Genomic DNA, 22588 nt, shown 5'->3' on the forward strand with positions numbered 1-22588 from the left:
CATAATTTAAGCTTCACAAAGAAACATATTTGTTTTGAGATGGTAAATGAGAGGTTTGAGCAACAAACCTGAGAGAAATAACTTGCATATGAATTTTTTTTTCTACACCAGCATAGCAGTTGCTGCAAGGGTTGTGAGGCATATCACAGGTGAGCTGATTCAATGCCTGCCCAACAAGTACATAGATATCTATATAACAATGTTTCATAAAGCTTTTTTATTTGTTCAATTAATATCCACCCTGCTACTTTTATCCAAGAAGGATAAAAATATTTAATGATATTGACTGTCACTTTTCTAGGCCATATTAATAAAAACAAATCAGTAGAGGGATGCTTCATTACACAGTATTCATTATAACTGCTGTACAGAGGGAGAGAACCATCCAGAAACTGTGATAAGGTTGCCCAGCAGCACCAGGTGTGTGTAACTCCAGGCAATTCAACTCCAGCACATTGTGAGGACACAAAGAAGTCAAATAACTTATTTAAAGTAGCTGCAGAGATTGCAAGCCCAAAACATCCCCTTCACAGAAATGTTGTAAGCCCTTTTATGGTCCCTGCCCTAGGAGATCAGATGACACAGATATGCCCAAGTAAAAATGCTTGAATTGACACCTGGTGCTGTTTGAGCAATGTACAAATTGCTAAAAACAACTGTAAATGACAGAAACAAAACAAACAAGAGGCACAGATAAGACCTAATCATATTTATTATCAAGAGACAGGCTTCAGACACCAATCACACAAACTGGATTCCTTCCAAGCAGTGCCTGAGAAAGCTTAAAAAAACCCCAAAACAACCAAAACCTAAATGATCAAACTGAGACATAAAGGATCATTCAGTCTCATTTGTGTAGCCTGCAGTTCACAAGAACAACAAGTAAAGATCATGTTTCAAACCTTAGGTCATTTCCAATTGCACACAACTTGCAGGGGTCCATCCAATTGCTTAGAAAAAAAATAAACCTAGTTAGATAAAAACCTCACATCTTGTTATACATGTCAACAGCCATGAGTCCACTTTGGTCAACAGTAAATATGGACCAACAAAGAATTAACACAGTTAGAGTCACTGAATAAATGTAAAAATCCATCTTGCCCTGTGAGAACTGCGCAATAAATGTTACATTTTTCATCAGTTCTGGGTACTTTGTTGTGGTTCATGTGATGACTTTTGTCAACACTAGACAAAATATTAATTTGTGTAGATATGTCTAATTAAGCAAGTTCACATTTTAAGAATTTTTTGATTGCAAGAGGAATGGCAAACTAAAATCTTCATCACTTAAAATGTGTTTTATACTGAGCTTAATTTTCTTGCACTCTCTTTTTCCCTCATGATGTTCTCCATCTCTTGAAGTGGCTATTATAGAATTTATTTGTCCTTGAGAAAGTGTTAGATGCCAAACTAAGCAACATGTCTGGAACACAGCAATCATTTTACCCAGCCTCCTCAAGTGCTTTGCCATCCTTGGAGCCATTCTTCCAGCTTTCCACAGCTTTGCTTCAGTCTGCAGTTCTGCTAAGGACTGTCCTCACCATTAATCCAAATTCCAGTTCTCTGCACAATATTATCACAAACACAATATTTGCTCTTAAAACTCAATTGCAAGAAATAGCTAAATCCCCCATTAGAGATGGATAAATACCATATGGGCTTCGGTGAGCTCCTAGGATCATAACTTTATGAATAAACAGCTCTTTTCAGTAACTGCACAGCCTGTTTCTTTCCATAACTTAAACCAAATAAAGATTAGCATGGTTTTTCTATTCCTTAAGAATATGGATTTATTTGTTTTCATTAAAAATATATTTCCAACTTCAAGTTGGTCACAGTGCCAACAATCACCTGAATGCAAACAGCTGAGCCTCAAGCCAGATCTGGGAAATGTGTCTCAAATAATCAGTTCATAAGTGTTTTAAGACAACAAGGATTTTTTAAATACTTCTGATCATTTTAGATAGGATTAAAATAGTGTTACTATAATAAAAAACCTGCTAATTTTTCTGAAATGAAACACCGAGGACTGAGAAAACCACCTCAAAACATGAATGAGACAGTTTTCAGAGAGTTTTTAAGAGAAGAGTTGTGACATTTCCATTCAAAGCAAAAATCAACTTCAAACAAAAAGAAAATTATAACTTTTATTTCAGTCTGCATTTTTTAAGAAATTTTCAACCTTTACCCTGAAACACAAAGAATTCCCACTGAACAGGTCTCCTTTCCAAAAATGTGCAATTTAGAGTTAAGCACTTACTGTAGCAGTTATACCACTCTATTAAAATCAGCGGTGACTGGTGAAGTTGGTAATCATGTTTGCACTTCAAACCACAGAACAAACTTCATCTTTTTGTTTAATTCAAGCAGTTTCTTTTAGTGCACTCATGAGCAGACACCAAACTCGTAAATGTTTGATTCTGTGAAGCAAATAACAGCAAAATAAGCCTGACCACAAATTTAATTAGGATGGTGAAATGGCTCCAAAGGAAGCACAGTGGTCTGCTGTGAGAAACCACAGACCAGGGGAATCCACAGGAGAATTTAACTCAGTGCAAATCACCCAGCTGAAAAGGGCAAAGCTGAGGATGTCTTCAAGGAATGCACAGCTAACAGCTACAGAAAGTTGATGGTTCATTTTTCAAGTGAATATGAGTATGTTTAACTGCTGCATAAAGAAAAAAAAAATATATGATACAGCTGCAGTTTTATGGTTCTTCTCCAAGGCAGGATGGTACATTTGTGGAATCCAATGAAAATGGTTTGCTTTCCTTTGCCTACAGAAAGAACGTGGTTGGTTTGCTTGTCTGATGTTTGGTGGTTTCTGTAGTTTTCTTTTTCTTTCCTTCCCTACTCCCTCTCTTCTAAGTGGAGAGGTCAAATTTAGCTGGATGTTTTATTGGAACTCATAGGGCTTGGCTCAAACACCAACCAACCGCTGGCTCTCGCTCATTACTGAAATGGCTCATTATTCACTCAGTCTGATTCACCTGCTATCAGAGCTCTGGTGCCTCTTTAAAGCTCCCAGGGTCTCCTTCAGTCCTAGGGGACAATGCAGCACCTCCTCTCTCACTTCCTCTGTGCTGCCTTTAATTCTCAATACACAGAAACACAACTCACTTCTGCAATCACAGCTTTCAACTTCAAGTTGTTTTTATTTTTCTTTTACATGCTTTGGAACCTTTTTTTTTTTTTACTCATATCACAAGGCTATCTGGAGTTGTAAGACCTGTGATTCCACTCACAACAATTTGTTGTATACCTGTGTGCCTCAACCCTCCTGTTTATGATGAAGTGAGCAACATAAAATTTTAGCTTATAAAACAAATCCAGTCAAAGAGTCAGGTCTGTGACAGACAAGAAGGGGCTTTACTGACTTGTAGTGTCAGTCACACATGCTGAGTGTAAAATATTTCACAGGAAACGGCTAAAAGTTCTTTTACATGGTAGTTATCCTTGTTCTGGGTTTTCTGACAAGTAACTAAATTTCACCTTACCAGTATTATTTTAATAATCTGTGCTGTTGTTCTTTTGCACAATATATTTCTCAAATTCCCTCTGCATTATCTGCAGGAAGGTGAACACACACAGTGTTCCTACAAAAACCTTTGCTGAGATCCCTACTGTCCCCAAAGCTTTAGTGCCTCCAATGTTACTCTGGTAAGTAAGTGTGCACTTGTTTCCTTGGAACACCATTCCCAACCACATCCCAGGATAGCACAGCATAACCCTCTCCATCAAGGAAAAGCTAGGGCCCCTGTCAGGGAGCTTTTCTTTAGGGCACTGAAGCATATTTTCTCCACCAAACCTGTCAAATCGTGTTCTTTATACTCCAGCTTGTTTTTTTCATTTCCTGTGCTTTAAAAATACCCAAGTAGATTTCCAAGCTCCTCTGCAATTGTTTCAGATCTACATGGGGTGAAAAAGCAATCCATGCTCCTATGGAACTGTGCTAATAAAGTGACCATTCTACACATTTACTATCTAATACATAAAACTATTGTTTTGTCTATTCCATATGTAAAATGTACCTCATGTCAGAGAGCCAATGACATTGGAAAATCCCTCCCAGCCCACGGAGTCCCAGCTGCGCCCGATGCCCACCTTGTCCCCAGCCCAGAGCCCTGAGTGCCACCTCCAGCCCTTCCTGGGACACCTGCAGGGATGGGCACTGCAAAGCTCCCTGGGCAGCCCCTGCCAAGGCCTGAGCAGCCTTTCCATGGGGAAATTCCTGCTGGTGCCCACCCTGAGCCCAGCCTGAGGCCGTTCCCTCTGCTCCTGTCCCTGTCCCTGGGAGCACAGCCCGACCCCCCGGCTGTCCCCTCCTGGCAGGGAGTTGTGCAGAGCCACAAGGGCCCCCCTGAGCCTCCTTTGCTCCAGGCTCAGCCCCTTCCCAGCTCCCTCAGCCCCTGCTGGGGCTCTAGCCATCCTAGTGCTATACAAAGAGCATCCTAGTGCTATACAAAGAGCAGTGTATAGACCTGCCATAGGTGCCTTTATCACCACATTTTAAACTTTCATAAATACAGAAAGACCCTTCAGAAAGCACTAAAGTCAAGTCAGCAGCAAAAGTGCCAACGTCCTCTGCAAAGCAGCGCGGCCCGGCCCGGCCCGGCCCCAGGCTCGGTGCCGCGGTTGCCCGGTAACCGCGCCCGGGCCCTCAGCGTCTGTGACGGCGCCGTGGCCTCAGCGCCTGCAGCCGGCGCTGCTGCTCATTCGCACTCGGCATTAGCCAAGCGAATGGTTCGCAGAGATCGGTCTCTACGAGTCTTGTGATTTCGTGGAGAATTGGTCTCTGTGAGCAACTCAGAAACTCGCAAAACATTGGTCTTTGTGAAGGACTCCTAAATTCACAGAACATTGGTTTCTGTGAGGGAGTCCTGAACTTACAAAGCATTGGTCTTTGTGAGGGAGTCCTGAGTTTTGTTTGAAGGTAAAGATTGACTCAGGTTGTACTTTCTGGTTTTGTCACATCTCTGCTCTGAAAGAGAATGCCAGAGGGAAATACAGGGTGGGATAATGCCAGTCTTCAGTTCGGTGGCATGTACAGCTGAGGGGATGAAAAATATATGGTCTGCTGATGGTGCTTTTTGTCTCACCGAAGAAATGCAACATCTCCTAAATATACTAGTCTATCTTTTTTTCCTATAGTATTTATTTAAACTACTTATAGGTGAATGAGTTCTGTTCAAGTTTCAGGGGATTGTTATGATCTGGTTATTAAAATTATTAAGGAGATGCCCCTGGATTAAGGTGCAAGACATGACCATGTGCCAAAGTCAATAGTTTGGATTTTATGGAACAGTAAATGTGAGGAAGAGAAAGGGAGAAAGAAATAGCAAAAGGAGGGGGGGGAGGGAGCGAGCTGGGAAGGGGGGAAGAAAGAGAGCGACAGAGAGAGATTTAGTAGAAAATATCACCATTCCATGGATCCCATCCCATTCAATCCTCTTCTGGTCTTCTCTGTGGTGAGGCCTCACAAAATGTAAGACTCCAAAGGATTAATGCAGATTTGGGCAAGGTGGGACTGCCCAGGTACCTCCCTGGGGTGGGGCAAGTTTGGCTCTGTCTCTTGCTACTCTCAAATAATATAAAATCTTTAGCACTAGGATATCCTTTGAGTCTGCCCTGAATTGGGTTGTGGCTTTTCAGATCTGTTGTGTTACTTTGCATGCCCTGCAGTCGTCTGGTGCAAGGCCTCAGGAAGGGCTGTGGGGGCACTTTGGAGGTCTTTGATGGGTTATGACACCCCCTCAGCTGCCCCTCATGGGAATGTCCCCTGGATGTGGCCTTCTGGGGCTGGCTGGGGGCTTTTAGAGCTGAGCCAGTTTGTCTGAGGGAGGATGGGCGTCCACTGCCCCTTAGCAGAAGTTGCGCCACATGCCCAAAATTTCCTCCTCCCCCCTCTGTTGATGGGAGGTTTGTGTGCAAACCTGGCCTCAGCAGACGAGTCTGTGGCTATGACTTCCCCAGCATGAAGGCAGACAGAGCTGATTTTCAGCACAGCTGCTGGGTCTGGCTTTAGTGGGGATGTATTTTTCTCCCTCAGCCTTGTTCACTTCTCCCCAGACCTGAGCTAATGGGACAATAGTGTCAGCTTTATCTTGTCTCAAGTTCCCTTAGGCAGCTTAACTCACAGTGCCAAGTTCCAGTCAGGAGGCATTTTCAGGGAAGGGTGGGCTTGGGGGTCTCAGCTTCTCTATACAGTTTTGTCACAATGGGCAAAAATGTCACAATGGGCGCATTGTGAGTCAGAGAGGAGCAGAGGGTGGAGCTTCCTGAGTTGCTGCTGAGTGGCTGATTATAAGAGGTGTCTGGGGAGCGCGGCGACCCGGAGCGCGGCGAACAGGAGCGGGCAAACAGGAGTGTTGTGAGTCTCTGGGAAATATACGAGGCAGTTTGCGCGGCAGTTCACGCAGGCAGGGCAAGCAGGCAGGGTTGCCAGTTGTCTCGCTAGTAAGGAGTCCTTTGTATTGTTTGAGGTCTTTCTTCTGCCCGGTTGTGTTTGAGGTGTTTGTCAGTGATGGTCTCTACAAGGTCAAAAGCTGTGGCTGGTACAAGTGACCAAGTCGGGCCCTCCAAAAAGGATGTGTCTGTACAGACCCATCCATGCCCAGAATGTTTGAGCCTTATCAGTGGCTTCAAGGAGTGTTGTGGAGGAGACCTGCCTGCGGTGTGAACAAGTGAATGACCTCCTTTCACTGGTGGCTGAGCTTAGGGAGGAAGTTGAAAGGTTAAGGAGTATCAGGGAAAGTGAAAGGGAAATAGACTGGTGGAGCTCAGCCCTTCCATCTTTAAGGGAGGCCTCTGACCAAGAGACTGAGGACTTATATGCCTCCCACCCTCGGGCAACAGAAGAGCACCTGGTAGATGAAGAGGAGTGGAAACAGGTCCCCATTCAGGGAGGTAATAACAAAAAGTCCTCCCCCTCCCCATCATCCAGCCAAGTGCCACTTCAGAATAGGTATGAGACCCTGGATAGAGAGACCCAACCAGATGATTTAGGAGAAAATTGTCTGACCAGTGAACCCCCCAGTTATGATTCATCTGTAAGACAGATCACTACCTCTAGCATCAAGAAGAAAAGAAGGGTAATCGTAGTAGGTGATTCCCTCCTGAAGGGAACTGAGGGTCCCATATGTCGACCAGACCCATCCCACAGGGAAGTCTGTTGCCTCCCTGGGGCCCGGGTACAAAATATCACTGAGAGACTTCCTGGGCTGATTCAGCCCTCTGATTATTACCCACTGCTGATACTCCAGACTGGCAGTGATGAGATTGAGAAAAGGAGTGTCAAGGCAATTAGAAAGGACTTCAGGGTACTGGGTCAGGTAGTTGATAGGGCAGGAGCTCAGGTAGTGTTCTGCTCAGTCCCTTTGGTGGCAGAGGAAAATGATGAAAGAAACAGAAGAATACGCATCATCAACAAGTGGCTCAAGGGTTGGTGTCATCAGCAAAATTTTGGATTCTTTGATCATGGGGAAACTTTTACAGCATCTTCTCTGCTGGAACCAGATGGGGTATACCTCTCTGTTAAGGGCAAAAGGGTTTTAGGATATGAACTGGCAGACCTCATTGAGAGAGCTTTAAACTAGGTTTGAAGGGGGAAGGGGAACCAGCTGAGCTATCTGGAAACAGGCCCAAGAATTACAAGGCTAAGTTAGGGGAGAAGTCAGTAGCCCAGATGAGGTGCATGTATACCAATGCACGCAGCTTGGGCAACAAACAAGAAGAGCTGGAGGCCGTGGTGCAACTGCAGAGCTATGATGCAGTTGCCATCACAGAAACATGGTGGGATGACTCACATAACTGGAGTACTGCACTGGATGGATACAAGCTCTTCAGGAGAGACAGGAAAGGAAGAAGAGGTGGAGGGGTGGCCCTTTATATTAAGCAGACTTTTGATGCCACCGAAATTGAAACTAAGGAAGATGGAGTTGAACGTCTATGGGTAAGAATAAAAGGGAAGGCCAACAAGGCTGACACCATACTGGGAGTCTGTTATCATCCACCCAACCAGGAAGAAGAGGTAGATGACTTATTCTATAAGCAGCTAGGTAATGTTTCAAAATCATCAGCCCTTGTTCTTGTGGGTGACTTCAACCTGCCAGACATCTGCTGGGAACTTAATACAGCAGTAAAAAGGCAGTCCAGGAAATTCTTAGAATGTATGGAGGACAACTTTTTGTCACAGCTGGTGGGTGAACCCACCAGGGGAGGGACTATGTTAGATCTGCTATTTGCAAATAGAGATGGGCTGGTGGGAGATGTGGTGGTTGGAGGTCGCTTGGGACAAAGTGATCACAAAATGATAGAGTTCTCAATATTTGGTGAAATCAGGAAGAGTACCAGTAAAACTCTTGCATTGGACTTCCGGAGGGCAGACTTTGGCCTGTTTAGGAGACTTATTCAGAGCGTCCCTTGGGAAGCAGTCCTAAAAAACAAAGGAGTTCAGGAAGGGTGGGCATACCTCAAAACAGAGATCTTGAGGGCACAGGAACAGACCATCCCTGTGTGCCGAAAGATCAGCCAACAGGGTAAACGTCCAGCCTGGTTGGGCAAGGAGGTTTTGGAGGAACTTAGGAATAAAAAGAGGATGTATCAGCATTGGAAGAAGGGACAGGTCTCTAAGGAAGTATTCAAGAAGGCTGCTAGAGCATGCAGAAAAAAAATTAGGAAGGCCAAAGCTCAGTTTGAACTTAGAATGGCAACTTCTGTAAAGGATAATAAAAAATGTTTTTACAAATACATTAATGGTAGAAGGAAAGGTATGACCAGCCCTTGTTCTTTATTGGACAAAGGAGGGAACTTAGTATCTGAAGATGAGGAAAAGGCAGAAGTGCTTAATGCCTATTTTGCCTCAGTTTTTAGTGGGAAGATGACTTGCCCTCAAGACACCTGCCCACCTGGGCTGGTTGATGGTGACAGGGAGCAGAATGGTCCCCCCTTTATCCAAGAGGGGGCAGTCATAGAACTACTGAAATGCTTGGATACTCATAAATCTATGGGACCAGACGGAATCCACCCCAGGGTGATGAGAGAGCTGGCAAATGAGCTTGCAAAGCCACTCTCCATCATTTACCATCAGTCCTGGCTCACTGGCGAGGTTCCGGATGACTGGAAGCTGGCCAATGTGATACCCATTCACAAAAAGGGTGCAAAGGAAGATCCTGGTAATTATAGACCAGTCAGTCTGACCTCAGTACCTGGTAAAATAATGGAACAGTTTATATTAAGCGCCATCACGCAAAATTTACAGGATGGCCAGGGTATCAGACCCAGCCAGCATGGGTTTAGGAGGGGTAGGTCATGTTTAACCAACCTGGTCACCTTTTATGACCTGGTAACCCGCCTAGTCGATGCAGGTAAGGCTGTAGATGTTGTTTACTTGGATTTCAGCAAGGCCTTTGACACTGTCTCCCACAGCATACTCCTAGACAAGCTGGCAGCCCGTGGCTTGGACAGGAGCGCTCTGTGCTGGGTCAGGAACTGGCTGCATGGCCGGGCCCAGAGAGTGTTGGTGAATGGTGCTGCATCCAGCTGGCAGCCAGTCACCAGTGGTGTTCCTCAGGGTTCTGTGCTGGGGCCAGTTCTGTTTAATGTTTTTATTGATGACATGGATGAGGGTTTAGAGTCCTTTATTAGCAAATTTGCAGATGACACTAAGCTGGGAGCGTGTGTGGATCTGTTAGAGGGACGGAGGGCTTTGCAGAGGGACTTGGAACGGTTGGAGGGATGGGCAGAATCCAATGGGATGAAGTTCAATAAGTCCAAGTGCCGAGTCCTGCACTTTGGCCACAATAACCCCCTGCAACGATATAAGCTGGGGACAGTGTGGCTGGACAGTGCTCAGGAGGAAAGGGACCTGGGGGTGCTGGTTGACAGTCGGCTGACCATGAGCCAGCAGTGTGCCCAGGTGGCCAAGAAGGCCAATGGCATCCTGGCTAGTACCAGGAATAGTGTGGCCAGCAGGAGCAGGGAGGTCATTCTTCCCCTGTACTCAGCACTGGTGAGGCCACACCTTGAGTATTGCGTCCAATTCTGGGCCCCTCACTTTAAGAGGGACGTTGAGATGCTTGAGCGTGTCCAAAGGAGAGCAACGAGGCTGCTGAGGGGCTTGGAACACAAGCCATATGAAGAGCGACTGAGGGAGCTGGGGTTGTTCAGCCTGGAGAAAAGGAGACTCAGGGGTGACCTTATCACCCTCTTCAACTTCCTGAAGGGTAGCTGTGGTGAGCTGGGGGTCGGTCTCTTTCTCCGGGCAACAACCGACAGAACAAGAGGACACAGTCTCAAGCTGCGCCAAGGGAGATGCAAGCTAGAAATAAGGAGGAAGTATTTTACAGAAAGAGTAGTCAAATACTGGAATCATCTACCCAGGGAGGTCGTGGAGTCACCATCCCTCGAAGAGTTTAAAAAAAGACTGGATGTGGCACTTGGTGCCATGATCTAGTTGAGGTATTAGAACATGGGTTGGACTCGATGATCTTAAAGGTCTCTTCCAACCTAGAATTTCTGTGTGATTCTGTGTGAAAAAGTCCTTTATAGCAATATTTAAGCCATTAGCCATAACACTCCAGTCTCTCACAAGTCCTGTGAGGAGCAGCTGAGAGAGCAGGGGTCGTTTAGCCTAAAGAAGAGGAGGTCCACTCAAGCTGTTTTTAAGTAATATTTAAGCTACAGCTTTGATTGTTCTAAGTATTTTTAATGTTGAGCATTTTAGCTCCAGGTTTCAGTATGATCCATCTTTGAATTGCACAAGGTAACCATGTAGTTCAAATAAAGTCCAACTAGAGGCCTAACAATACTAGCTGCTTATGCCAAACAAGCACATAGCTACTTTCAAATCATAGAAAATCTTTAGCACCAGTATATCCCTTGAGTCTGCCATGAACTGGGTTCTGGATTTTCAGAGTTCCATTGTTGTTCCTTCCAGTTCTGTTGAGGCACTGTCACTCATCTGTGACATCATCTTTTCACAATGGCGGCCGGATTCCACGGAAAGGTACCGAAGCCTCTTTTGAACAGGGACAAAGAGAAGCCTAATAATGTGAGTAGCCCCTGGGGCTGTGTTAAGGCTGGAAACTGCCCTGGTGTCCCTGCTCTCCCTGCCCCTGTTGTCCAGCAGTGCTCTGAAGCTGCAGATCCCCTCCCCAGCCCTCTGTGCCATGCTCCTGTTGCTGGGGCTGTCCTGGTGCAGTAGGGAACACTGTGGGATGTGTCAGGGACAGCCCAGCGCCTTGCCTGGCTGTGCCAGCAGAGCCAAGTGAAACCAATGTACAGCTGAAGCCCTCAGCATGGGCTTCTTTCCTTCCCCTTTGCCACAGCAATTCCTCCTGTCAGGCTGGGCACTCACCTGTGCTGCTCTGACCAAGCTGCCCTTGGGCACCTGGGCATGTGAGGGGGAAAGCTCAAACTCTGCCCCAAGCCTTGAGAGCCACGGCTGGTCCCAGCTGGAAGAGCTTCCAAAGCAGCTGTTCTCTCCCAGCTGCTGGGTGGGCACAGATGCAGCCCTGCAGGCAGCACTGGAGCCAGGGCCACAAAGGTCCCTTGCTGTCTGCAGCTCACTTGACTGAAGATGCCCCACTGCTGAGGCTCTGCCAAGGACATCCCTCTGTTTTCTTCTCTCGAGGGCTCTGTCAGCCCAGACAGAGAAAACCAATGCTAAGTAGCAGAGAGAGCTAAAACTTGGACACATTCCTGTGCACCTCACTCTTGCTACAGCTTTTCTTGCTTGCTTCCCTTGGACTCAGCCAGCAGTGCTATCTCCTGCCTGTGAGTTTTGAGTGTTGTGCAGGGGTGGAGTTCAGGCAGTTCTGAGAGCTCCTCCCCACTCTCTGGAAAGGTCACTGCCTCAATCCAGTGAAATGTAAGAGGAAACAAATGCCCCAAGAGCAGAAATCCCCAAACATGTCCCATCAAATCACAGAGAGACTCATGGGACACAGCCATGTGGCTGGAGTATGTGTATTGCACTCTCTATTATTAATTTATTGGTGCTAAGTATTTCAGCAGGCAACTTCCAGTGTTTCCAGAACTGTCCAAGTGGTTGTGATCACAAATTATTCATCAGTGCCACTTGTTCAAGGAAAGCCTTTCTGAACAAGCACATCTCTGACATTCTTGCTGGTTTTTGTTGTTTTTGTGGGGGTTTTTTTTGGTTTTTTTTTGTTTTTTTGTTTTTTTTTTTCTGCCTTTCAGGTGCGTCCCAGCAAGTACCAGAGGGATCAGATAATCCAGATAAGGAAGGATGCCGGCATTACCTGGCGTTATCTGCCTGGTCTTACCAAACTGCTAAGCACGGAAGGCACAGAAGTGTTTCTTCCAAAGGTAGCCTTTTCCTGCTCTTTTCCTTTCTGTTTAACATGAAGTATGAAGAGGGTGAGTGCTTGTGACAGGCTCGCCTCCAGCAAAAGACCTCAGTGTCCAGGTCCTGTTGTCATTGCAAACTGCTGGGAGTGGTGGACTGGGAGTCCTGATCTGCACTAAGCCAACACAAATGACCTCTGCTGAAGCTGCTGGGCTGTGCTGGAGTGTAGCTGCCATTGATAAAACCAGGGGGGGAAGGCTGAGGACACAAAGGCACAAAATTGCCATTTGCCATTCTCCTGCTGAAGGAGCCACCTCTTGCTTTGGTGTGGTCACCATCAAATGCTTGGGGTCACAGCATTCCCTCCACAGTGGCAGCGTTGGCCTTTGAGGCCAAGGACCTGCAGGAATTACTTCAGATTTAGCAAAACAAATTGCATTACTGCTTTGGGCGGGAACAATGTGTTGGGACCCTGACGGGGTGTTAGATTTTGCAGGCAGCCAGATGTACAGGGGACTCACCTCCCCTTCTCTCTCATCCTCCTTCCTTTTGGTCAGGTCAGGTTGTCAACCCCATCCCTCTCCCAGCTCACAGCAACACCCAACACACCAACCTGAACAAATCCAAACTACAAACAACACATAGTACCAACAAATTCCATTCTTTCACTTAAAAACCTTTTGGCTTCAGCCAAATATCACCTCATCTCTCACACCTCCTCTAGTACTGTTCTCTTCTTACTGATGCTTAAGTTCTAGTTCAAAACAGGTATTTGCAGTTGTGTGGGCCTCAGTTTCCCTGTCTCAGAGTAAAGGACATCCCAAAATTGAATCTGATGTAATTTGTGGGTTTTACTTACTCCATGAGTGCTCAGTCAGTGCTCCAGTGGGCACAGGGCTGTGCTTAAGGAAAGTGCTGCCTGGCATTCTGGAGAAGGAAAGCTGGAGAAATAAAAAGAGCAACTTGGCTTGAGCCTGCTCTAAGCTGATCAAGCAGTTCTTGATCAGCTCAGAGCAGAGGTGGGTGAGCCAGAGTTTGCCCAGTGTGTCCTGGGCAGACATGCTCACCCAGAGTCTGTGCTTCACTGGGGATCAGTGTAAGGGATCCTTCATGAACTTTCCTCCCAGCAGCTGAACCTCTCCCTGCTCTCTCGCCTCTCCAGCCACCTCCGAAACGGAGCGTGTTGGCAGTTTCCCCACAAGAGCTGGTATTTCACAACTTCGTTGCTCATGAGGTCTCTGAAATGGTGCTGTCTCTCATTAACAAGGACAAGGTAAGTGCTGGCACCTGGAGCTTTAACACTGTGCTGGAAGAGGAGAGTGCTGTCATTCCCCCAGTGTACAGCAAAGCAAGGTATCTGCTGCAGCACATCCAGAAGAAAATGTCTCAGCACCTTTGTTCTGAAAGATTATGGAAATCTTCCTGTGCTGGGAACTGTCCCCTGATTTTGGCCATGCATTGATGGTATCTATGCCAAAGGAGTTTCCTGCTCTTGAAAGCTCTGGATTGGTAGGAATGTTGAGCCTGTACAGTTCTTACCTGCTCTCATGCTTTGCCTTGAGCTATACCACATCCTGGGTTTCCTTGGTTAATCTTGGCTTCTGGTAGGAATCTCTGCCTCTCTCAGACTGTTTGGCTCCCTTTGTGCAGCTCACAGTCAGCTCAGGGGCTGAGTCTTCTCCACTTTATGCTGGAATCACTTCTCATTAATGGCATTGGCACTGCAGGAAATGTGTTCTGAAAGAGCCCTGCAATCAGAGTGATGGAGCAGAAGCAGTGGGAGGCCTTTAGGTGCCACTTCAGGCTCCTGCTAAGTTTCATTCAGCTCTGCTCAGCTTTTCGAAAAGCAACTGCTCTGCTTTCCCTTTGAAGAGCCACAGCACATCCAATGCTCCTGGAGGTTTTCACCTTCACTTGTGATTGTTTTGCAGTTTCCCAAGAGAGTTGAGAGGGAAAAAGTTGAAAAATGTCACCAGTTGTGTTCTAGTGTAAAGAGGAAAACAGAGACTATTGGAATTTCAGTCAGGGAAACATTTCTCAAACGAGACTTGTGGCAAGAGTGGGCTGGTGGGAAGAGACAGGAGGGAGTCCAAATCATCTGGTTTAGACTTTCTGAGAGCATTTTGGTGCTCAGGGGTTGATGATATCTGTGTGCTAGAAAATGCATGTGTGCTGTGTCTGTGAATCCCAGAGGGCAGAACCTGGCCTGCTGGCTGCAGGCAGGAATGCCCAGCAGCCCAGCTTGCCTGCACAGGCAGCAAGAAGCCCTGGAGAGCCAAGATTGGCTTTGCATACTGGAACCACACTGTCACTCAGTGCTGGTCATGTTTCTCCAGGCAGAAAATGCCTTTGAAGCCCAGAGTCAATAGGCACAGCCTGTCTGTGTTTCCATCACTTTTGGCAAGCTGAATGCTCTCATGGTTTTATGATTCCTCCTTGCTGCTTTACTGCCCGTTTAAATTCTCTTTGCCATCTCCTTGTTTTAGGGATTGTCTTGCTGTGTTCCTTCTTTTGCTTTTCAGGTTTACTTTTATTCCCAGGAAGGCCACAGTGGTTTGGTCTCCTCTCTTGCTGCTCTGCCTGCATGACTCTATCTCCACAATGTCCCTACCCAAACCTCATCTGCTAGAAGGGAATATTTTCCTTCCCCCCAGGACAATTTGATGCTTTGCTTTCAGGAAGCACATTCACCCCTGGAACATGACAACTTCATGGCTGTGTGCAGGCAGAAGCCAGCAGGTTTTTTGGCCTTGTTGAATATGCAGATGACTTGGTTCAGGTGCTCTGTCTCCATCCTGCTGGTGCTGACCTGCTTGGCCCTTCCTTCCCACCAGGCACTGCCCTACTGGCCCTGGCCACAATGCTGGAGCCAGACAGGAGGGATTCAAGCTCAGCCTTGTGAATGATGTGCCTGTGCCTGCACAGCTGAAAGTGCTTTGGAAAAGGGGCCAGGGAGGGATGTCAGCAGGGCACGGACAGGTCTCCTCTCGTTTCCACAAGTGGCAAAATCATCATTTGATGTCTTTGCTGCAGATTGCTCGGATGGTGAAGGTCTCCATGGAGAGCTCACCTTACTTCCAGCTGGCCTGCCCCAGTGATGTGTACCACATCGTGCCACCAGGCGCCTCTGCCCCTGTGCGCATCCGCTTCACTCCCGACGAGAACAAGGTGAGGCTGGAGGAGCCAAAGCACACAATGATCTCCACAGCCATTGTTTTCCCTGCACTCTGCTCCAGCCCATTGCATGCTGTGAGCTGGGCTCCAGGCCCTGGGCAGGCAGCCTGCAGCCAGTCACACCTTGGCACTGCTGGCAGGCACTGCAGCCAGGCCTGACAGGCTCTGCTTCCCCTCCCTGCACATCCCTGAGCATTCCCAAGGGAAGATGCACAGGGAACAGAATGAAAATGACAAAGAGATGTTGACAGATATTCAGCCATCTCTAGGTCCAGTGGAAGGGGTTTCATTATTATGGAAAACACTCGAGGGACAAAGAGGTCAGAGAGCTTTCCTCCTTCCTGACTGCCAACAGCTTCCCTGCCTGCCCCTGGGCTGGAGCAAAGACGGTGCTTTTTCACCCCCTCTGTTCTGCAGCCTTGCAGCTGTGCTGTCCCAGAGCACAGGTGACCATGGCACAGCTGCAGGGGCAGGGCAGAGGATGTGCTGTGCCCGTGAACCCAGCCTGGCACAGGCACACTGGGCTCTGGGTGCCCTTGGTCAGCAGGAGGTTGCTGAGCTGCAGGGGACTTGGACACCTGCCTGAAGGAGCTCGTGTAGGGCAGGTACAACCTGCAGGCAGAGCTGTGGGCCCAGAGCCTGTGGCAGTGACACTGCTGGGGCTCTGTCTTCATGCCTGTCACTGTGCTTGCTCTGTCAGCTGGCACCCATTCCATGCCAAAGGTGCTTCTGCATGGAGGTTTGAACAGCAGTGCTGAGGCCCTGGCAAGTCTGATCTCACTGCTGGCATCTGGAGACTTGTTCATACGGAAGGGTTTAGGACATGGCATGGAAGGGAGGAAGCCTTGCAGGCAAACAAAGAGAGGCCCTTTCCAACAGCATCCTGCAACCTCTTAGCACTGTTCTTCTCCTGACTTGGTTGGAGAGGCAAAGTTAGAGGGGAGTTGTGAGACAACTGATATTTCTGCACCAGGCCAGAGGTGCAGGATCTCTTTGGGTGCAGCTGTTTTCTCATCTTCCTCTTGCTGCTTAGAGTCAGTTTAACACTTTGTCCTATTCTCAGACAGTGGGAATATAGAAACCTAAAGAGGAATGTGCTGTGTTCCCTAGCTCCATGTTCCTTAGAAGGAGCTTAGGAATTCTTTAATATCATTAAAATTTGTGAGTGAAAATTATGGTGGCCTAGGGCAGTTCTCCGTATGACCCAAGTGACACAAGAGCTTAAAGCCACTGAGATAGCTTTTGCAAAGTGCACTGGTGCCTTTAAAATGTGACATATTAGAAAAACTCAGTGTTCATTTTAGGGTGGAATAGATAAATTGATGCCCGGTAAATTGATGCCATGGATGAGTTACAGGAAATGGTTTTTCTTCTGCCATGGGGATGGCACTAAATGCCCTGTGCTGAGCCAGTTTCTTTTCCTGCAGGATTATTCCCATGAGCTCACCTGTATCACGGCAAAGGAGAAGATCGTTGTGCCAATTCGGGCCATTTTTGCCCGAGCCATCCTGGACTTTCCTGACCAGCTGGACTTCTCCGAGTGTCCGGTCAAGCACAGCACCCAGAAGACTCTGCTGGTTCGCAATGTCGGTAACCGGACAGCTCATTACCAGCTGAGCACCCAGAGGTGAGGCAGCTCATCTGTCCCTGTGCAAAGGATATCACCTTTGGGTGAGAGCAGAGTTGGGAAAGAGCAGCAAAAGGAACCAGAGCATCAGAGCTGCTGCCCTGCAGCCCTGGCTGGAAGTGAGCAGGCAACCCCTGAAGTCACTCCGAGGAGTGTTATTCCCATCCTGCCATCTGAGGGCAGGAACATGTAACATGGGGCAGCAGTGGGAAGGGAATGGAATGGAATGGAATGGAATGGAATGGAATGGAATGGAATGGAATGGAATGGAATGGAATGGAATGGAATGGAATGGAAGGTAGTGCTGAAGTGTGGCCAGGGATTCCCTTAACTGGCAGCTTCTCTGTTCTGGTGGGATTTCTGGCAAAAGAATAAGAAGAAAATCCCGTGCCTTGCCCCCAGCAGGCACTGATCCCCCCGAGCCCCAGCAGGGACCTGCAGCAGTGCTGGCATCAGCCCTGGGGCAGATGCAGGAGCCCGTGCACTGATCTGGCTCTGGGGCTGCTGGGGCCTTGTCTTTCCTCCCCTCCCTCCAAAGTCTCACGTCCAGCACATAAACATTGCTGGCCCAAGGCTTCTCCATCAGCCAGTGATGGTCTCACCAGTGGGAATGGGAACAGCTCAGCCCATCATTGCAGCAAGAGGTCCTGAATGAGCTGAACCTGAAGCAAGTGACATGAATCAAGCTCAGCTTGCCAGATGTTCTCTTTATTTCTGTGTGTGATGTAATCATCACCAAACTCCCCAGAACACACTTTAAAATGACAGATTGTCCAGCAGCAAAGCACCCAGGCCAGGAACTTTTGTTTCCTCAGTGGGGCTGGAGAAGAGCACAAAGCACATTTCCCCTGAGCTGTCCCTGAGCATCAAAGCACAGAGTCTTGTGCTTGTCAGGCAAGAGCTCTTTACCTGGTGACCAATCCTGATGGCTCCTGTTAAATCCAAAGTGCACCAACACATTTGCATTAACATTTCCAACACCTCGCCCAGAGTTTCTCTGCTGGGCCAAGCAACAGTTACCAGCCTGGATGACAAGCCACAGTCCCAGACTGCATTGCTGGTAAACACACAGAAACCTCCTGTTCTGCTTCCTTGATGTGCTCCTGCTCATGGTGCTTCATTTAGCTGGCATGGGATCCTTCAGACTGTAAATAGCATCCTCCTTTTGGGTTTCCATGTCACTCTATTGCTCTAATCTGCATTTGCACTCTTTCAGAGTTTTGACTGCTCCTTTTCTTAGAGCAGCTTTCATTGAAATGTTGATAAAATGTGCCCTTTTTAGGCTAAATCAGGATATTTTCAAGGCAAAATAAACCAAAGAATCACACTGCAAATTCAACTGTAACTATTCCTTGGTCTTCAAGGAAAAGTTCCTTCTCCCTGTCTGATTCCTAGGCTGTAATATCCCAGGACAGGTAGTGCCCTAACATTTGCATCTCCTGGGATGAGGTTTATAGGCAGCAGGAAAAGAGAAATTCCTGAGGCAGTCAGTGTCAAGTTCTGCATGCAGATAGCTCTGAACCCTCTCTGTGCTCTTCACAAACCATTCTCTGATGGGATTGCTGGCAGTGGGACCCTTGAGCCTCATTGCAGAGAGCTGGATGCAGAGTATGGGGGAGCTGAGGTCATTTTACCCCCAGGATCTTGTGAGGGCTGGATCTCCTCAGCAGTGGCTCAGTGGCTGTTTCTGAGCCTGTCTGTTGTGTCCTCTGCTGCCTGTGCTTGGTTTGCTCCCTGCTTGCCCAAGGGAGCTGCAGTGCAGCAGGAATCTCCTGGCCAGGTGTCCCCCCAGCCCTGATCCCTCTCTTTGTGTTGCAGTCCTTTCTCCGTGGTGCCGACCGCAGGAACTCTGGGTGCTGGTGACACCATGCGGGTGACAGTGACATTTCATGCGCTGACCAACGGGGACCATTTTGGGTCCCTGGCAGTGTGCTGCAACCCAGGTGAGTGCTGGGCCCTGCAGGGCACAGGACAGTTCTCCACATGGCTCCCTGTTGTCCCTCCCCCTGCATTCCCTCTAGAGGTACCTCCCTGTTCAGCTTTACCCCAAAGAAAACTGAAAACTGCTTGGTGTTCAAGGGCTTGAGAAAGTGGATCCCGTCTAAAGGGTGAAGATTTTTGATTCCTGTTTTGCTGGGAGTTGCTGAGTGGAGGAAGGAGGATCCCTGATTCTCCACTACCATGTGGCTATGCCTGGGTGAAGTTTTATTTGATTCCTGGGCCGTGCTGGATGTGAGGTCTCCATCAGACTCTCTCCAATGCAATGGATTTCTTGCACACCTCTGTCCCATATGCTGCTTCTCCACTGGCTTCTCACACATCCTTTTTCTATGTGGCCCTTACACATATATGTAGTTTCTGTCTAATAACATTTTCAGGCCCTCAAGTTCCTGTTTGGTGACAAATCAAGACAAATTTTTCCCTGTGCCCATTTCCCAGGCTGTTCATGTTGTTACAAACCTCTCACATCTATCTCCCATTTGATTTCTAGACTGAGGAATCCCATTCAGTCTTAATGTAGAAGCTGCTCTGTACTTATTAATCTTTCTATTGTCCCTTTCTTATTTAATGTGCAATGCTCCAGCTTGGTTTTTGAGATCAGAACAATATAAAATATTTCAAGACTGATGTGGCTGTGGGTTTGGACAGGGAGATGATGATGATGATGATTTTCATGGTGTTCATTTTAGAGTGGTTTGTCACATTGCAGAGCCAGGCTGGTTGTGTTTCCTCACCTGTGTCCCCTCCTGCTGTGCGCTGTCACTTCACTTGTTCCTCTGGGCCTCCTTTTGCTGCCCACCTGCCCCCAGGCATATTTGCTGGTCAGCAACAAGGGATCCAAGGGATCAGGAGAGATGGGAGCCTCGTGGGATGCCCAGGGAGACCCTGGGCAAGGCAGGGCTGAACAGGGCTCCTCACCCTGTCACCTGAAGGACTTGGATGCAGAAATCCCAGTGATCTGAGTGGGTCACCAGAGCACACTGACCAATCCCACTGTCCATCCTGTCACCTTGGGGCCAAATCTCTACAAACACACTCAGAAACAAGGGGTTTAAGGAGCTGCCCAGGACATCCTCACCACTCTACACACAGAGCTGTCAGGATGTGACAAATGGACTGATCCACAGAACTGCTCATTCAGATAAAAACTGTGACACCTTTTTTGTGCCCTGGGATTTGTTCTGTTCCTTGTGCTTCCATCAGCCAGTGAGCTGAGCAAAGACTCCCCTTTGCTTTGTTCCAGGTGAAGAGAGTATCCACATAAAGCTCCATGGAGATGCTGTAGAGCTCGATGTTGCGTTGAGCACAAATTCTGTGGAGGCTGGCAAGACCTTCATCACCACGGCATACCAGACAACCGTGTTCCTGGAAAACAGGAGTAACATCACAGCCCACTTCCAGTGGAAGGCTTTGCCTTCTGAGGAAGATGACTATGAAGAGAAGAGGAGGTTGGTTTGGAAGATGCATTTCAGTGAGATATATGGCCCAAGACTGAAACTAACCTATGGCCTCAGGGGGGTGTTGGTGCTTTTGAATGGTTTAGGCCAAGTAAACCATGCCTGGCACTGGGGCGTGTGTCCCTGGGCTTCAGGAGCTCAGCACTCAGCATTCCAGTTCCATTTATACTCCAACCAGGAATGGCATTTTGGGAAGGAAAGGTTGGTTGCAATGACTGATTTCCTCAGGTTCTAATTGGGCTCTTGTCTCTCTAATCTTCTTCCTACATGACCTGGCAACATTCCTAAATATTTCCTGAGTTGCCAGCCCCTCTTTCCAAAGATGATACACCCTCTTTTTTTCTTTTAGTTTCTTCAAAAGTTCCTTTCCCATCCAGGCTGGTTGTCTTCGCTGTCAGCTTGCCCCGTCAGTGTGCCTTTCAGCACACAGGGACAGTCTCTTCCTGTGCCTTCAAGACTTCTTTCTTGAAGTATGTCCATGCTTCCTGAACCCCTTTGTTTTAAGGTCTGTTTCCAAAGGTACTCTCCAAATCAGTCTCTTGAATAGGCTCAATCTGCCCTCCAGAAGTCCAGAGTGGGAGTTTTGTTGATGCCCGTCCTTGTTTCACCAAATATTGAGAACTCTATTATTTCACAGTGACTGTTCCTCAGACAGTGGTGAGCAGATGAAGTTCATTTAGTTATTAGGGAATCTCCTGGTGATATCCAGTACCTGGACCCCAGGGAGCCAGCAGACTGCCCTGTGGAATGGATCCAGAAGACACCTAGGGCCCTCAGTTCCCCTTAGAAGGGAGTCACCTACTACCACTACCCTTCTTTTCTTCTTCATACTTGAGGCTGTGATATGCTGACAGACGAAGTGCAACTGAGAGACTCTCCAGACAGAATTTTTTTCTTTAGTGTCGTCTGCCAGACCTTCTGGATCCAGGGCCTCATACCTATTCTGTCAGGACATCTGGGTAGGTGGTGGGGGTCAGGAAGGAATTTTATTACCTCCCTAGTAGAGACCCATTTCTATTCCCCACTGTCTTTTAAGTCTCCTCCTTTTGCCTCATCACAGAAAAGGCAGGGCTCCTCTGACTCCTGCTGAGCTTTTCTCAGGGTTAGAAGGGTGTAGCTCCAACAGTTTATTTCTGTTTTGCTCTCCCTAATTCTCCTCAGCTTTTCCATTTCTTCCTTCAGCTCTGCCACTGGACAGAGCAGATCATTCACCTGCTGACACCACACACAGGTGTCTTTTGCACTAACCTCTGATCTTAGCACCAGGTTCAGACCCTCCCTGCAGCCAGGGGCCTGGACAGCTGCGTCCTTCCTGGGGGCTTCTGTTTGAGTTAGTACACTCTTGCTGGCAGCAGCAGCAGCAGCAATGGCTTTTCATCATTTGTAAAACATTGCTGGGGAAAAAAAAGGCAGAAAGAAGAAATGAAAAAAAAAAAAAAAGCAAGCACCCAAGCACCTCACAACCAGCCAAAGACACAAGGAAGATAGCTGGCTGCACCCTTTTTGCTCAACCTGATTGTGCCAACTGCCACAAAAAACTGAAAAACCTGTGCCAACTGCCATGCCCAAATTGCCGTGGCAAGTCCCTGTTTGCTGTGGGCCAGGTCGCTCGCACTCCCCAGAGCCATTTTGCATCACCTGCAAAGGACCAGGAGATCGACCCTTGCCTGCTTGAATGGCTGATGAGAGGGTCATTTAGTGCCCTGGGCTTCTTGATTTTCCTCTGTTCTCTCTCTACTTCACAGTGTCTGACTTCCATACAAGCTATGTGTGTATAAAGAAAATCCCTTTACCTTCTCCAGCTACTTCCCTGGACTATTGATTTCCATTTTTTCCCACTTGCCTGCCTCAGCCTGAGCCCCAGGTGATCCACTTTTCCCTCAGAAGCAACTAAGTTTCCCCAAAGTAAACTTACGCCTGGTTTTGGTTTTGTGGATTTTTGTCCAATTACATCTGTTTTCATGCTCGTTTGTGTCCTAGACTGTCACCAGGACATTTTGTTCTTCTTACTTCCAGTCT

General features: G+C 47.6%; 1 protein-coding gene across 1 annotated transcript in view; it reads left to right on the top strand.

Annotated features, from left to right (window-relative positions):
• The first annotated feature begins 7684 nt into the window (after positions 1-7684).
• Positions 7685-22588, top strand: part of LOC118691393 (hydrocephalus-inducing protein homolog) — a 70730-nt gene continuing 55826 nt past the window's right edge. Inside the window, exons 1-6 of the mRNA XM_054516184.1 lie at positions 7685-7951; positions 13473-13583; positions 15344-15478; positions 16912-17111; positions 18930-19054; positions 20356-20560. Of these exons, the coding sequence (XP_054372159.1) occupies positions 7685-7951; positions 13473-13583; positions 15344-15478; positions 16912-17111; positions 18930-19054; positions 20356-20560 (1043 nt within the window). The remainder of the gene's footprint in view (positions 7952-13472; positions 13584-15343; positions 15479-16911; positions 17112-18929; positions 19055-20355; positions 20561-22588) is intronic.

The sequence above is a fragment of the Molothrus ater genome, chromosome 12 (genome assembly GCF_012460135.2).
Source record: "Molothrus ater isolate BHLD 08-10-18 breed brown headed cowbird chromosome 12, BPBGC_Mater_1.1, whole genome shotgun sequence".
NCBI classification, from domain to species: domain Eukaryota; kingdom Metazoa; phylum Chordata; class Aves; order Passeriformes; family Icteridae; genus Molothrus; species Molothrus ater.